Source organism: Heterocephalus glaber, unplaced genomic scaffold, assembly GCF_053883595.1.
Source record: "Heterocephalus glaber isolate CG9 unplaced genomic scaffold, H.glaber_assembly_v1.0 deba00001429, whole genome shotgun sequence".
Lineage (NCBI taxonomy): Eukaryota > Metazoa > Chordata > Mammalia > Rodentia > Bathyergidae > Heterocephalus > Heterocephalus glaber.
The window spans coordinates 10,321,577-10,337,760 of record NW_028258294.1 but is presented as its reverse complement, the minus strand read 5'-3'; the positions used below and the strand labels follow the sequence as shown (position 1 = coordinate 10,337,760).

The following is a 16,184-nucleotide window of genomic DNA, read 5'->3' as shown; positions in this document are numbered from 1 at the left end:
CTGAAATTTATTTTATGAAAGTGACGTGTATTGTCACCCACATGCAACAATCAAATTGCAATTAACAGTTATAAAATAAAAAGATATATATTCTTAATTGTTTGTCAAAACGATTATAGATGGGAACTCCCTTTGATGAATATAGAAGTGGCCACCCAGAAAATGATTATTCTGGTCTTAATTCATTAAAGGGACCCCCTAGTAAATTTTATATTATATAATCTTATGGGAGACATATCACAATGAATATTATCTAAATATGTTATAAATTGATTGTATTGGTTGTCCTTGATATTTAAGCACTGAATATGTTGTTACAAAATGTTTATATTGGTTAAGTTCTGAATATGTTATTGTAGTATGTCCACATTGGTTATCTTCAAAAGCTTAATCAGGTTAGCCTAACTCTCTTATCTACAGCCCAGCCTTGTTTACATCACAGGACGAAATTTTGCTTACAGGTTAAAAAGATGACATCCCTGAATCTGTTGCATGGTCTGTTGCTGTTCCTGGCCACCACAGGCCCCAATTCATGTATCTGATGGTGGCGGGCCTTCAGATCAGCTCAGGGAAGAGCAAATACAAAACAACTGGAGACTATCATCCAAGAGATGTACCCCTCCCTAAATTATCATCCACTGGCCCTTCTCAAACCTCGAGGCCCAGACCCTGACGCCCAAACCCTGAGTGTCCTGGAGGCCACTTATCATTTGATCAATACATCTAACCCAGCCTTTGCTGCAGATTGTTGGCTATGCTTGACCCTTGGCACACCCCTGCCCCTCGCCTTGCCAGTTGTCGACCAAACTGACTATGCCAACAGTTCTAGTTACAATTGCAGTTTTTCTCTGCCCTTCAGGGTCCAGCCAGTACAGTTCAATGCCTCAATTTGTTATCTAAATTCGGGCCACAACAATAGCTTTGATATACGTGTTGGAGTCCAAAATTTCTCTCTCTGCTCGGTAGTGCTTAATGGCCCTGCCGCCATTTGCCCTGCCCCGGGTCACGTGCTCATCTGTGGAGGGAGCTTGGCATTCACCTCCCTCCCCACTAATTGGACTGGGCTGTGCGTGGTGGCGACTGTCCTCCTGGACATCTCCCTTATTCCTGGAGATGAGCCAGTGCCCTTGCCCAGCTTTGACTATATCGCTGGGCGACATAAAAGGGCCATCTCACTGGTCCCCTTGCTCGTGGGGCTAGGGGTGTCTGGCGCCCTTGCCACTGGCTCTGCTGGCGTCGGGGTGGTGTTACACTCCTATGCCAAATTATCCAACCAGTTGATTAATGATGTTCAAGCTCTCTCCAACACTCTTACAGATATACAAGATCAGATCGATTCTCTGGCTGAGGTGGTCCTTCAAAATAGAAGGGGCCTGGACCTCCTCACAGCGAAACAAGGAGGGATTTACATAGCCCTAAATGAACATTGTTGTTTCTATGCCAATAAATCTGAGATCGTCAGGAAAAAAATTCGCGAACTTCAGGAAGATCTAAACAGACAACAAGAATTCTCCCAAAATCCCCTCTGGACTGGCCTCAATGGTTTCCTCCCTTATCTCCTCCCTTTGCTGGGACCCTTATTGGGTTTACTTCTGCTCATTTCCTTGGGGCCCATAATATACAACAAAATCATGGCCTTCCTTAGAGCCCGGGTAGAGACAATAAAAACAGCACCCATACAGGTCTACTATCATAGATTGGCAATGGCTGACCAGGACGAATGCCAGACCGTTGATTAGGTCCTTGCCATGGCGAAGTGTTCTCACCCCACCTGGTGAGTGGGCTGGCAAGCCAATGACGGGCAACTGAGCAAGCATGCCATGCAATGAGAGAGCCCTTGTGTGCCGCCTAAGACAGGTGCCAGAGCCTTGATTCTCTGGTTAACCGATGACAGGTAAGGTGCATGGTGCAGACACGTATGTTGCTCTGACCCAAGACAGGCTCAGCCCCCGCAGGCTTGGCTCTCCTGACGCCTTTCTTATAATTATAATTTTAAAGGGAGGACCTGTGGGGGGCCTTGTCCCCCCCCCCCCCGCTAGTACTCTTGAGTGCCTTTTACGGGCATGTCTAAGCCTGCTGCAAGTCTACCCGGCAACAAGGAAGTAGCCCCAGTACCCTCCCCTTGCTCCCTCCCTCTAGCCCTACAGTATATATGCTGTAGCAGCTTCCGCAATAAACGAGACTTGATCAGAAACCTGTCTTGTCTCCATCTCTCGTGTCCCCTGTCCTTTCTCATTCTCACCCCCCCTCTAGGGTCTCCGTTGACTTACCCGCGGGCCGGGACAGTGAGGCATATAGGACTCCAACTAGCCTTGATCAAAAAAAAATCTATACATAGGCATATAATTGTGAAGATTCCAGAAACCCAGACAAAGAACAAAGTTCTATAAGCAGTTAGAGAAAAGAAACAAATCACATACAAAGGAAAGCCCATCAGAATCACAGCAGACTTCTCAGTGCAAACCTTCAAGGCAAGAAGACCTTGGAGTGGTGTATTTCAAGCCCTAAAGGAAAACAGCCTCCAACCCAGATTGATGTATCCTGCAAAACTATCTTTCAAAATTGATGAAGAAATAAGATACTTTCATGACAACACCTGAGGAACTTCATGAATACCAAACCAGCCCTCCAAAAAGTTTTAGACAATGTCCTAGGAAAAGACAACAAGGATTACAGCCCCAAGAAGCCCAGTAGAATGAAAACATCAGGCATGACAAGAAATTAAATGCAAAAGGGGAGAATCCAACAAAAAGAAAAAGTCATGACAATGATAAGTCAATACATATTAGTCATAACCATCAATGTTAATTGTCTCAATTCACCATTTAAAAAAATAGACTGGCAGAATGGGTCAAGAAGCAAGATCCAACAATATGCTGCATACAAGAAATACACTTCATTCAAAAAGAAATTCATAGGCTGAAAGTTAAAGGGGAGAAAACAATACTCCATGCCATAGGAACCTGAAAAAAAGCAGGAGTAGCTATCCTCTTTGCAGATCAAGTGGATTTCAAACCAACACTGATTAAGAGAGACAAAGAAGGACATTACATCCTTGTAAACAGAAAAATTCAACAGGAAGAAATGACAATCATAAATATACATGCACCAAACTCTAGTGCACCCAACTATATAAAACAAATACTAATGGACATGAGAAGTCATATATGCACTAATACAATAGTAGTGGGGGACATCAATACCCCACTGTCACAAATAGATAGATCAACTAGACAAAAAACAAGTAATGAAATACTAGAACTCAATCAAACTCTTGAACAAATGAACTTAACAGATGTTTACAGAGTGTTCCACTCCACAAAATCAGAATACACATTCTTTTCAGCTGCACATGGGTCGTTCTCCAAAATAGACCACATACTTGCTCATAGAACATGTTTAAGTAAGTGCAAAGAAATTGAAGTTATCCCCTATATAACATCAGACCATAGTGTGATGAAATTGGAGAGCAACAGCAAAAGAAATTGCAAGAATTTCATAAACACACAGAAATTGAACAACACACTTCTGAATAAACAACGGGTCACAGAGGAAATTAAAGAAGAAATCAGACAGTTCCTTCAATTAAATGACAATGACAATTCAACATATTGGAATCTATGGGACACAATGAAAGCAGTCTTATGAGGGAAATTCATAGCAGTGAATACTCATATTAGGAAAACAGAGCGAGCCCAATTAAACAACCTGATGCTCAACCTCAAGCTTCTAGAAAAAGAAGAGCAGGACAAACCCAAAGCTCATACAAGGGAGGATATTATAAAGATCAGGGTAGAAATGAATTCAATGGAGACTAAGAGAATGATACAAAAAATCAATGAAGCCAAGAGTTGGTTCTTCGGAAGAATAAACAAAATTGACAAACGCTTAGCCAACCTTATCAGAAAAAGGAAAGAAAAGGCCAAAATCCATGCAATTAGGAATGAAAATGGTGTGATTACAAAGGACCCAGCAGAAATCCAAACGATCATCAATACCTACACTTTGAGAACATATATGCCAATAAGATGGAAAATACAGAAGAAATGAACTGATTCCTAGATATGTACGAATTACCAAAGTTGAATGAAGAAGACCTAAAAATTCTAAACAACCTAATATCAAACTATCAAATTGAAAATGTAATTAAAAACTTATCAACTAAGAAAAGCCTGGGTCCTGATGGCTTCATTGCTGAATTCTACAAGACATTTAGAGAGGAACTACTGTCACTACTGTTTAAACTCTTGAATGAAATTGAAAGAGAAGCAATACTCCCAAATTCATTCCTGGAAGCAAGCATCACCTTGATCCCCAAAGCAGAGAAAGACCAAACCACAAAAAAGAATGATAGGCCAATCTCACTAATGAACATAGATGCAAAAATCCTTAATAAGATATTGGCAAATAGAATGCAGAAGATCATTGAGAAGATCATACATCCTGACCAAGTGGGATTCATCCCAGGGATGCGGCAATGTTTCAAGATACACAAATCAATAAATGTAATACACTATATCAATAGAGCCAAAGACAAAAACCATATGATCATCTCCATAGATGCAGAAAAAGCATTTGACAAAATCCAACATGCATTTATGATTAAAAAAAAACCCTACAAAAAATGGAATAGACAGTCTCTACCTCAATCTGATAAAAGCTATCTAGGAAAAACCAACAGCCAATGTCATAGTAAATGGTCAAAAACTGAAATCCTTCACACTAAAATCAGGAACAAGACAAGGATGTCCACTATCACCACTCCTGTTCAATATAGTCTTGGAAACATTAGCCATGACAATTAGAAAAAAGAAAGAAAGAAAAGGAATAGAGATAGGAAATGAAGAAATCAAATTGTCATTATTGGCAGATATGATACTCTATAAAGAGGACCTCAAGAACTCCACCAAAAGTCTTCTAGACTTAATAACCAAATTCAGTGATGTAGCTGGATACATGGTCAACACACAATAATCAATAGCTTTCCTCTACACAAACAACACACTCATTGAGACAGAAATAGGGCAAAGAATGCCTTTCGAAGTAGCATCCAGTACTGCCATCTTGAGTCCCCACGTGTGTGCACCTAATCTCAGCTGGTCTGCCCGAGACCCCCTGAGGGCCAGCCCTAGTCCCCTGCGCTGCCCCATAACCGCTCCGACAAGATGAAAGAAACTATCATGAACCAGGAAAAACTCTCCTAATTGGAGGCACAAGTGAGCATTGGTGGGAAAGGAACTGCTCACAGGAAGAAGGTGGTTCATAGAACAGCTACAGCAGATGATAAAAAAAACTTCAGTTCTCATTAAAGAAGTTAGGGGTAAACAATATTTCTGGTATTGAAGAGGTGAATATGTTTGCAAACCAAGGAACAGTGATCCACTTCAACAACCCAAAAGTTCAGGCATCTCTGGCAGCAAACACTTTCACCATTACAGGCCATGCTGAGATGAAACAGCTGACAGAAATGCTACCCAGCACCTTGAACCAGCTCGATGCAGACAGTCTGACTAGTTTAATGAGACTGGCTGAAGCTCTGCCCAATCTGTGGATGGAAAAGCACCACTTGCTACTGTAGAGGATGATGATGATGAAGTTCTAGATCTTGTGGAGAATTTTGATGAGGCTACTAAGAATGAGGCAAACTGAATTGAGTCAGCTTCTGAAGAAGATATAACTTGGAGGAAGTTACTGGGAGCTGCTATTTTATATTATGACTGCTTTTTAAAATTGTTTTTGTTTATGGATCTGATAAAATCTAGATCTCTAATGTTTTTAAGCCCAAGCCTCTTGGACACTGAAGCTTTTTTCAGTTTTTGCTTACATTACAATTCATTCTTTGCAGGCAATTAATGAAGAAGCCTGGGAATAAAGTTTGAAACAAAGATTAATCAAATTCTTTGCCTAGTAAAACAAAAAACAAAGTAGCATACAAAAAACTGAAATACTTAGGAATTAACCTAAAAAAGAAATCAAAGACCTCTTTTCTGAAAACTATAGCACTCTGAAAAGAGAGATTGAAGATGATATCAGAAAATGGACAGACATCCCTTGCTCCTGGGTAGGAAGGATCAACATAGTGAAAATGGCCATACTTCCAAAACTGCTAGATAGATGCAATGCAATCCCAATTGAAATCCCAGCAGCATACTTCATGGACCTTAAGAAAACAATCCAAAAATTCATTTGGAACAAAAAGAGACCCAGAATAGCAAAAGCAATTCTAGGCAACAGAGGCATGGCAGACGGTATCACAATCCCAAACTTGAAACTATACTACAAAGCTATTGTGATAAAAACAGCATGATACTGGCAAAGAAACAGACCTGAGGACCACAGGAACCAATTAGCAGATGCATAAAGAACTCCAGACACACTCAGCCACCTCATCTTTGAGCCAAACAACCTCACTGGAGGAAAGATAGCCTCATTAATAAATGGTGCTGGAAAAGTTGGGTTTCAACTTGCCAAAGATTGAAACTAGACTTATATCGCTCACCATGCACTAAACTAAAATTGAAATGGATTAAAGATCTAAATATTAAAACAGAAACACTAAACTGGCTAGAAGAAAGGTTAGGTAGAACTCTTGAAGACATTGGTACAGGAAAAGATTTTATGAACAAAACCTCAGTTGCCTGTGAACTAGCACAATCAACAAGAGGGATCTCTTCTTATTAAAAAGCTTCTGCACAGCAAGAGAAATCACCAACAGTGTGAAGAGACAACCCACAATGTGGGAAAAAATTTTCACCTGCTGTTCCTCAGACAAAGGTCTACTATCTTGAATCTATAAAGAACTTAAAAATATCAGACCTCCCAAATTTAAAGACCCAATCCGAAAATGGGCATCTGAAATGAACAGACATTTCTCAAAGAAGTGGAAATAACAAATAAATATATGAAAAAATGGTCAACATCACTAGTCATTTGAGAGATGCAAATGAAAACAGCACTGAGATTCCACCTCATCCCAGAAAGAATGGCCACTATCATGAAATCAACCAATAATGAATGCTGGCGGGGCTGTGTGAAAAGAAGAACCCTCCTCCACTGCTGGTGGGAGTGTAGACTGGTGCAAGCACTGTGGAAATCAGTATGGAGATACCTCAAAGAACTAGGACTGGAAGTCCCATTTGACCCAGCTATTCCCCTGCTGGGTATCTTCCCCAAAGAATTAAAAGAATCATACCACAGGGATATATGTGCACCCATGTTCATAGTGGCCCAATTTGTAATAGCTAAAACTTGGAAACAGCCCAAATGCCCATCAAGTGGAGACTGGATAAAGAAAATGTGTTTTTTTATAAAGTGGAGTACTACTCAGCCATAAAAAATGAGAAATTAGAGACATTTATAGCTAAATGGATGCACATTGAGGCAATACTCTTAAGTGAAATAAACAGGACACACATGTGTAAATACCAAATAGTTCCTCTAGTGTGAGAAACTGAAAGTGTAAATAAGGACTAAAAGGTATAATGGATAATGTGAAATGAGAAGAAAAGGGGCAAAGTGGAAGGGGAAGTGGGAGGGGTAGGAGAAAGGAAAGAAGGCATTAGAATTAATATGAGAAAATGACAAAATGGAAAGGAAGTCTTTGTAAATAGGGAGGGATTGAGGGGTTGAAGGGAGGGCAGGGGAAGGGAAAAATAAGAACCAAGAGAGATTATGTAAAGGTGCAAATTTCCAATGATGAATGTCATTATATTGTATACCTAAAATGTACCAATAAAATAAAATTTTTTAAAAATGAACGAAAAAGGTGAAGTCACAACAGATCCAGCAGAAATCCAGAGGATCATCAATACCTACTTTGAGAACCTGTACTCTAATAAAATGGAAAACACAGAAGAAGATACATACAAATTGCCAAAGTTAAATGAAGAAGATATAGAAATTCTAAACACCCCAATTAGAGTGAGTAAAATTGAAAATGTAATTAAAACTTTACCAACAAAGAAAAGCTCAGGTCCTGATCGCTTCAATGCTGAATTCTACAAGACATTTAAGGAAGAACTATCACCATTACTCTTTAAACTCATCAAGGAAATTGAAAGGGAACCAAGACTTCCAAATCCATTCCTAGAAGCAAGCCTTACTTTGATTAAAAAACCAGGGAATCCTGGTCCAACCAAAAAAGAGAGCTACAGGCCAATCTCCCTAATGAACATAGATGCAAAAATCCTCAGCAAGATACTGGCAAGCAGAATACAGAGTGTCATCAAGAAGATCATACACCCTGACCAAGTCGGATTTATCCCAGGGATGCACAAATGGTTCAACATACATAAATCAATAAATGTCATACACTATATTATCAGAGCCAAGGACAAAAACCATATGATCATCTCAATAGATGCAGAAAATGCATTTGACAAAATCCAACACCCATTCATGATAAAAACCCTACAGAAAATTGGAATAGGAGGTCTTTATCTCAACCTGATTCAGGCTACCTATGGAAAACCAACAGCCAACATCATACTAAATGATCAAAAACTTAAAACGTTCACCCTAAAATCAGGAACAAGACAAGGATGCCAAATATCACCACTCTTGTTCACTATAGTTCTGGAAACATTAGCCACAGCAATTAGAAAAGAGAAAGAAATAAAAGGAATAAAGATAGGAAAGGAAGAAGTTAAACTGTCATTATTTGCTGATGATATGATACTTTACATAGAAGACCCAAAAAACTCCGCCAAAAGACTTCTAGACTTAATTGACAGATTCAGTAGTGTAGATGGATACAAGGTCAACACAAAAAACAATAGCCTTCTTGTACACAAATAACAGACTCAGTGAGAGAGAAATTAGGGAACCAATTCCTTTTACAATAGCATCCCAAGAAAATGAAATATCTAGGAATCAATCTAACAAAGGAAGCAAAAGACCTCTACACTGAAAACTACAGCATTCTGAAGAAGGAGATCGAAGAGGATATAAGAAAATGGAAAGACATCCCTTGATCCTGGGTAGGAAGAACCAATATAGTGAAAATGGCAATACTTCCAAAACTGCTATATACATTTAATGCAATGCTGATTGAAATTCCAACAATATATTTCATAGAACTAGAGAAAACAATCCAAAAATTCATTTAGAACCAGAAGAGACCTAGAATAGCAAAAGCAATCCTAGGCAACTGAGACATGGCAGAGGTTATCACAATCCCAAACTTGAAACTATACTACAAAGCTACTATGAGAAAAATAGCATGGTACTGGCAAAGAAGCAGACCCAAGGATCATTGGAATAGATTAGAAGATGCAGAAACAACCCCAGACACACTCACCCACCTCATCTTTGACAAAGGAGCCAACTACCCTCATTGGAGGAAAGATAGCCTATTTAATAAATGGTGTTGGACAAACCGGATTTCAACCTGCCAAAGATTAAAACTAGACCCATACCTATCACCATACACTAATCTAAGATCAAAGTGGATTAAAGATCTAAATATTAAAACAAACACTAAACTTGCTGGAAGATAAGTTAGGTAGAACTCCTGAAGACATTGACAGAGGAAAAAACTTTATGAACAAAATCTCAGTAGCATGAGAACTAACACAAAGAATCAACAACTGGGATCTCTCATCTTATTAAAAAGTTTCTGCACTGCAAGAAAAACCACCAACAGAGCTAAGAGACAACCTACAATGTGGGGAAAAAGTTTTAGCAGCTGTACCTCAGACAAAGGACTATTATCTAGAATATATAAAAAACTTAAAAAATCAGTCCCCCCAAATTTAATGACCCAATTCAAAAATGGGCCTCTGAAATGAGCAGACATTTCTCAGACAGAGAAATAAAAGCAGGAAATAAACATATGCAAAAATGTTCAACATCACTGGTCATTGGAGAGATGCAGATGAAAACAACACTGAGATTCCACCTCACTCCAGAAAGAATGGCTGCTATCAACAAATCAACCAATAACAAATGCTGGCGGGGCTGTGGGGAGAAAGGAACCCTTCTCCATTGCTGGTGGGAGTACAGACTGGTGCAACCACTGTGGAAATCAGAATGGAGATACCTCAAAGAACTAGGACTGGAAGTCCCATTTGATCCAGCTATTCCCCTGCTGGGTATCTTCTCAAAAGAATTAAAAGAATCATAGCACAGCAATATATGTACACCCATGTTTATAGCAGCACAGTTTGTAATAGCTAAAGCTTGGAAACAGCCCAAGTGCTTATCAACTGGAAACGGGATAAAGAAGATGTGGGGTTTTTTTTATAAAATAGAGTACTACTCAGCCATAAAAACTGAGAAACTAGAGACATTTATAGCTACACAAGTGCATATAGAGGCCATACTCTTAAGTGAAATAAATAGGACACACACGTGTAAATACTGAATAATTTCTGTGGTGTGAGAAACTGAAAGTGTAAATAAGGATTAAAATGATTAAAACAAATAATAGTTAATTTGAAATAGGAATAAAAGGTCCAAAGGGGTAGGGGAAGTGGGAGGGGCAGGGGAAAGGAAAGAAGGGAAAGGAAAAATTATGAGAAAAGGAAAAAATGGAAACAAAGTCTTTGTAAATAGGGAAGGGTGGAGGGGGTGAAGGGAGGACAGGGAATGGGGAAAAAATAAGAACCAAGATGCATCATGTACAGGTACAAGCACCCAATGATAAATGTAACTGTATTGTATACCTAAAATGTACCAATAAAAGAATTTAAGCTAAATAAATAAATAACCCAAGGCCAAGCAGGGAAAGAGCTCCTGGTTTAAATGCAAGGAAACCGGACACTGAGCAGGTGACTGTACCAAGCCACCACCTCGGCCCTGCTCCATGTGTCAGGCAGCTGATGTTCCTGGGTCATTGTATAGGAAGATTGACTGTCCTAGCTCCCAGAGAAGGGCTAGGCCAGACAAAACCCTCACCTCCCACTCTGATGAAGAGGACTGGGAGCGTCCAGCGCAATCTGCAATGTCCCTGACCACAGACATCTCCATCTCCTAGGAAGAGCCCTGTGTGACCCTAGAGTAAGCAAATTCAATTGCTTGTCCATAAAGTAGCAGCATACTGTTTTAACTTCCTTCTCTGGAAACCCCTCTATAGCCATAATTTGAATTAAGGGGACCCTAGTCAGAGCTTCTTTACCCCTGCTCTGACATGTTAGTTCAAAAGTCAGTTGTTCAACCATGAGTTTTTAATTGTCCCACTGTGTCCTACTCTCTTACTGGGAAGAGATTTACTAACAAAACTAGGGGCAATTCTCCAATTCCAGCAAAAGCCAAAGTGGATATTACCTGTTGAGACCATGTCAGACCACCCTGGCCTAATAAGCCAACAAGTAGATTCTGCTGCATGCTATAATGGAATACCTGGGAGGGCAAATGTAACAATGTCAGTAGTAATAAAACTAGAAGATCCCAGGGCTGAAGATTTAGCTTAGTGGCACTGCGTCTGCCTCACAAGTGCAAAGTCCCCAGTACCAAAAGAAAAACAAAAAATAGAAGATCCCAGCCAATTTCCCTACCAAAAGCCCAATGAAGAGGCTTGTGAAAGCCTCCAGCCTCTCATAAAGAGGTTTCTCAAATATGGCCTTACAGGGCCTTGCCAGTCCCCTTGCATGCAATACTCCTCTTCTCCCTGTTGTAAAACCTTCAGGAAATTATAGGATGGTACAAGACTTCTGCCTCATTAACAAGGCTATAATTCCAATCCACCCTCTGGTGGCAGATCAATATAAAATTCTCTCAGTCTTAGACCTGAAAGATGCTCTCTTTTCTAGTCCCCTCCATCTAGAGTCCCAGTTTGTTTGCCTTTGAATGGGAAAATCCTGTTTCAAACGAAAAACAACAATATACTGGAACAGTTCTCCCACCAGGCTTTAGAGCTAGCACTGATCTTTTTGCTCAGGCACTGAGAAAGGATTTAACCTAGAGCTTAAACAGGGAACTGTTCTAGGTATATAGATTATATTCTAATCCACAGCTCATTGTAGGAGCTATCCAGGCCCTCAGTTTTGTAGCAAAGAAGGGATATAAAGTCTCAAAGGAAAAGGGTCAGATATCCCTTCAGAAAGTCCAATACTTGGGATACATTCTTAAACCCGGGGAATGAAAGCTGTCTAGAGACCATATCGAGGCTGTGATCTCAGGCATCCTATCACCAAATAACACTTTGGTTCCTTCCTAAGAGTGGCTGGCTTCTGCCAAATCTGGATGCCTCCTAATTTTGGACTAACGGCACAAAGCCTTTATATGAGGGTATCAAAGACCCTGAGAAAGAATGTTTTCAAGGCAGAAGAAAGGATGAAAGACAGTCCCAGCCTTATTTGCCTCCCAGATTTTATCAGGAAAAGAAAACCTTTTCCAGAAACACACCAAGACCCCAAGAAAGCTTCACCTTAAACATCACTGCCCAGCACTTGGTCATAGCTGCAAGGGAGGCTAGGAAATCTAATACCGACAAAATGGAATAGAACTTCACTTACTTTAACCAATATTGATTTCTCCCTCTCTCACTTACACACACCCCTCCTCAAGGTTACTCTTGCTGGGAGCCCCCATAGCACTCTAGGAGGGCAAATTGTCCCTTGTCATAGGCAAAATACATCAATGTACATCCCACAAGGCAGTTGCTGATTTTTCCCCAGCCCCCACTCCTTGCTAAGATTTCTAAAGTAACCATATTAGCCTTGCATCTTTACCACTTAGCATAGTGCCCAGCTTCATCCCTCCAGTGTTCTCTAAGAGACGAGACTACATGTACCATGCCTTCCGGCACTAAGTAGCCATGCAGTGGACATTTCCTGGATGCATGGATGGATGGCTGCTATCACTGACCAGTGGCTCCACCCTGAGCAATCTAAGCCTTCCATCTGTTTCCCCCCACACCAGGCTGTCATTTCACTCCCTTAAGAGGCTTTCCTTCCATGGTGCCATCAGATGGTCCCTTTCCATTCTTAGCCACTACTTGTCCTCCTCCTGGCACCCAGCATCTAGCTGATTCTTGAATCAATAGCAGTAAAGTGGGTGTGAACATCAGGAGACTGCTCATTACTTACCATTATACGAGTGTGTGCTTTCTCATTCCTCCCATACCTTTCCACATTCTCTCTCTCTCTCTCTCTCTCTCTCTCTCTCTCTCTCTCTCTCTCTCTCTCTCTCTCTCTCTCTCTCTCTCTCCTCTCTCTCTCCCTCCTCCTCCTCTCCTCCCCCTCACCCTTTCCCCTTCCTTCTTTTCTCCCTCCCTTCTTAGGAACTGGTTCAACCAGAGTACAACCCACTCATCTGCCGCTGGCCCTGGAGAACTTGAGGAGCTCTAAGCGCAGCAGCAGGGCTCCAGAAGGAGCTGCAGCGGCCTCCACGAGCACCCGCCCGGGAATCCATGCGAGGCCCGCGCCACCCGGGACTCGCCCATGAGGCCTCCGCCGCGCCCCGGAAGGAAGACCGGCGGCTTTTCCCTGGGGATCCTCACCTTGTGCCTGGTTGCAGCCGGCTGTTTGCAGAGTAAGCGCGGCGGAGCAGGGGGTCCCGCGGCTGCAGGGTGGGGGTGGGGGGAGGGGGGACCTCATCCAGTGGAGGCAAGGCGAGCCGGGGCGCGGACTCCCCGCCGCTTCCTCGCCGGCTGAGCTGGGCTGGGCTGGGCTGGGTGCGGCTGTAACGCTGGTGCCAACCTTGGTCCCCTCGCCCTCAGTTATCAGAGCTGGAAGCTGGCCCGGAGATAAATGGCTCCCTGCCCCGCGGCTCTCTCCTTTACAACGTTTTAAGTTTCTTTTTTCTGGAATAGCAGACTCCAGCCCCCAAGGGCACACCCACCGGTCTTCTACTATGGGGACCTTCCACCCTTCCGTGCGCTTCCTGGGTCATCAGGGCGTTCTGCAGGCCCCTGCGACCATTCAGACAAACCCGCAGTGGCCTGGTCCAGAGGGAAAGGATCCTGGGGGCTTGGGTTGGCACTGGCGCCAGAAAAGGTCAGCACAAAGTATTAAGTAGATCGCTGTGGGTGGGCCAGCGCTAGAATCCATGGCCTGACAAGCTTAAAAGTACTGCCTATCCCACAAACTCCCAGGGAAACAAACAGATTGATGACGCAGTTTTACTTTCTCATTTAATCACTATAATTATTATTATTCCCATTTTACAGTTTAGTCAACTGAGGTTTGGAGAGGACCAGGGCAGGGCCACTGGAGGGGCAAGGACCTATAGTAAGGGCCAGCATGTGGTAAGCACTTACATGTTCACAATTACGCTGACTTTATCATCAGGACAACCTTATAAAATGAGTGTTACTCTTAGCTTTGTTTCACAACAAAACTGAAGCAGGGAAAGGCTGTGTTACTTGCACAAGGTTACTAGGTAGTCAGCGGCAAAAGCAAGGCTCACATGTGATGCTGTGTTCACACTCTTGACCTCGACCCTCCTCTGGCTGCAGGTTGCAAATCTCAGAGCCCCGCTGAGAGTGGAATGAGGCATTGTCCCAGATACTTTCTCGTGGCTAAGACACAATATCTGACTCCCATAACTTAAAGGAGGACAAGTTTATTTTGGTTCACAGTTTGTAGAGGTTTCTGTCCATCGTTGGTTGGCTCTAAGTCAGGGCAGCATGGCCATGAGGCATGGCTGTGGAGAAATAGCTCACAGCATGGCGGAGGGAGAGATCAAGGGAGCAGGGGAGGGAGATACACATTCCAGAACACGCGCCCAGTGACTCACCTCTTCTTGGGAGGCTTTACCTCCCAACATTGCATTTAGCTATAAACTCACCAGTGGACTAGTCCACTGGTGAGGATCACACCCCTGTGATCCAATCACCTCCCCAAAGCTCTACCTATGAGTGTGTAAGGCTTTCTGGGGACATCTGGATGCAAACTGTAACACACATGTTCCTCTGACAGCTGTGGGGCAAGAAGTAGCTAATTGTTAGTCCAGGAGGTGGGTGCGTCTCTGGCTTTGCAGTGACATTTTCTATTGTTTTCCAAGCCCCATTAATTGTTTCCGATCACCATTCTTCCACATCTATACAGGGGGCAGCCATCCACTCCTGAACCTTCTCCCTGCAGGAAGTGGGCTACAGTGGCCACTGGGGATACCCTGGTTCACAGTTTTGTCCTCAAGAAGCTTAGGCTCTCATGGGGGTACTGACAAGCAAACACAAGTGCCAGGCTCTTAGGAGTGCCCAGGGTCAGAACTCAGACTTGTGAAACCATAGCTACACCTACCTGGCCTTAACTTATTGCTAGGAGCAGCCCAGTAGGGCAAAGGGAATGTAGGGTGTCTCAGACAGAATGGCACACATAAAATCTGATGAAAAAAAATCAACATTTGTAATTACCCATTGGCTCCTGCACAGCTGTAAGTGCTAGGAGGACAAGCACTCTTTTCACTCTGAGTCTGTAGTGCTTAGCCAGTGCTAGCAGGAGCTACCTCTTCAAAGATGTTGAATGCATGTGTACATGCCTGGATGTGGCCTGTGCTTTAGGCCAGCCTTAATGGTATAGAGAGGGCCTCCTTCCTCTTACCAGCTCCCTTCCTCCTCTGGCTCCTCAGCTTCTGTCCAAAGCTCTGTTTCAGAAAGTCTGATATCCATAATTTACACTTAAGTCTATGTTAAAGCATGCACAGAAATACACAGACTTAGCAAGACCCTGTCTCAAAATAAAAATATAAAAAAGGGGCTGGGGATATACCTCAGTGTGAAGTCCCTGGGTTCAATCCCTGATACTGTGAAAAAATAAATAAATAAAAGAAGGAAGAGGAGGAGGAGGAGGAGGTCTCCTTCCCTCTCCTCTGTGAGAACATAGAAAGCACAGTTTAGCAAGCTAGGAAGAGAACCCGCATTAAAAAATGAACCTGCTGGCACCTTGACCTTGCTCTGCCCAGTCTCCAAAACTATAATAAATAAATATCTGTTGTTAAAGCCAACCCATCTATTTTGTTATAGTTGCCATGAGTAAGACAAAAATTGGTACTGAGAAGTAGGGTGTCACTCTAGTGAATACAGAATACTGTGGAAATGGCTTTGGAATTGGGCAATGGGTAGAGATTGGAGGAGCTCTGAGGTGCATGCCAGGAATATGGATGCTAAGTGCATTTCTGGTGAGGTCTCACATAGGAATGAGCAGCATGCTATTGGCAATGGAGAAAAAACAATCCGTGTTATAAAGGAAAATTTTGTTGTTTTCTAGTGTTTTGTGGAAAGTAGAACTTGCAAGTGATGA

The 16,184-nt window shown here is 42.3% G+C and overlaps 1 protein-coding gene, 1 long non-coding RNA gene and 1 pseudogene across 5 annotated transcripts in view; 2 read left to right on the top strand and 1 right to left on the bottom strand.

The window, feature by feature from the left end:
* Nucleotides 1-13,598, bottom strand: part of LOC110347638 (uncharacterized) — a 47,117-nt gene extending 33,519 nt beyond the window's left edge. The window contains exon 1 of the long non-coding RNA XR_002392377.2: nucleotides 13,442-13,598. This is a non-coding gene — a long non-coding RNA (uncharacterized LOC110347638). The remainder of the gene's footprint in view (nucleotides 1-13,441) is intronic.
* Nucleotides 5,024-5,801, top strand: LOC101706783 (transcription factor BTF3 pseudogene; annotated as a pseudogene).
* Vstm5 (V-set and transmembrane domain containing 5) overlaps nucleotides 13,099-16,184 on the top strand; it is a 47,054-nt gene continuing 43,968 nt past the window's right edge. For 2 of the 4 annotated variants that reach the window (XM_004838042.3, XM_087212285.1), the window contains exon 1: nucleotides 13,188-13,473. In XM_004838042.3, coding sequence (XP_004838099.1) covers nucleotides 13,383-13,473 — 91 coding nt within the window. In that variant the 5' untranslated portion in view covers nucleotides 13,188-13,382. Of the gene's footprint in view, nucleotides 13,474-16,184 lie in introns of all 4 variants that reach the window. The other 2 variants (XM_004838041.3, XM_087212287.1) reach the window with 2 other exon arrangements.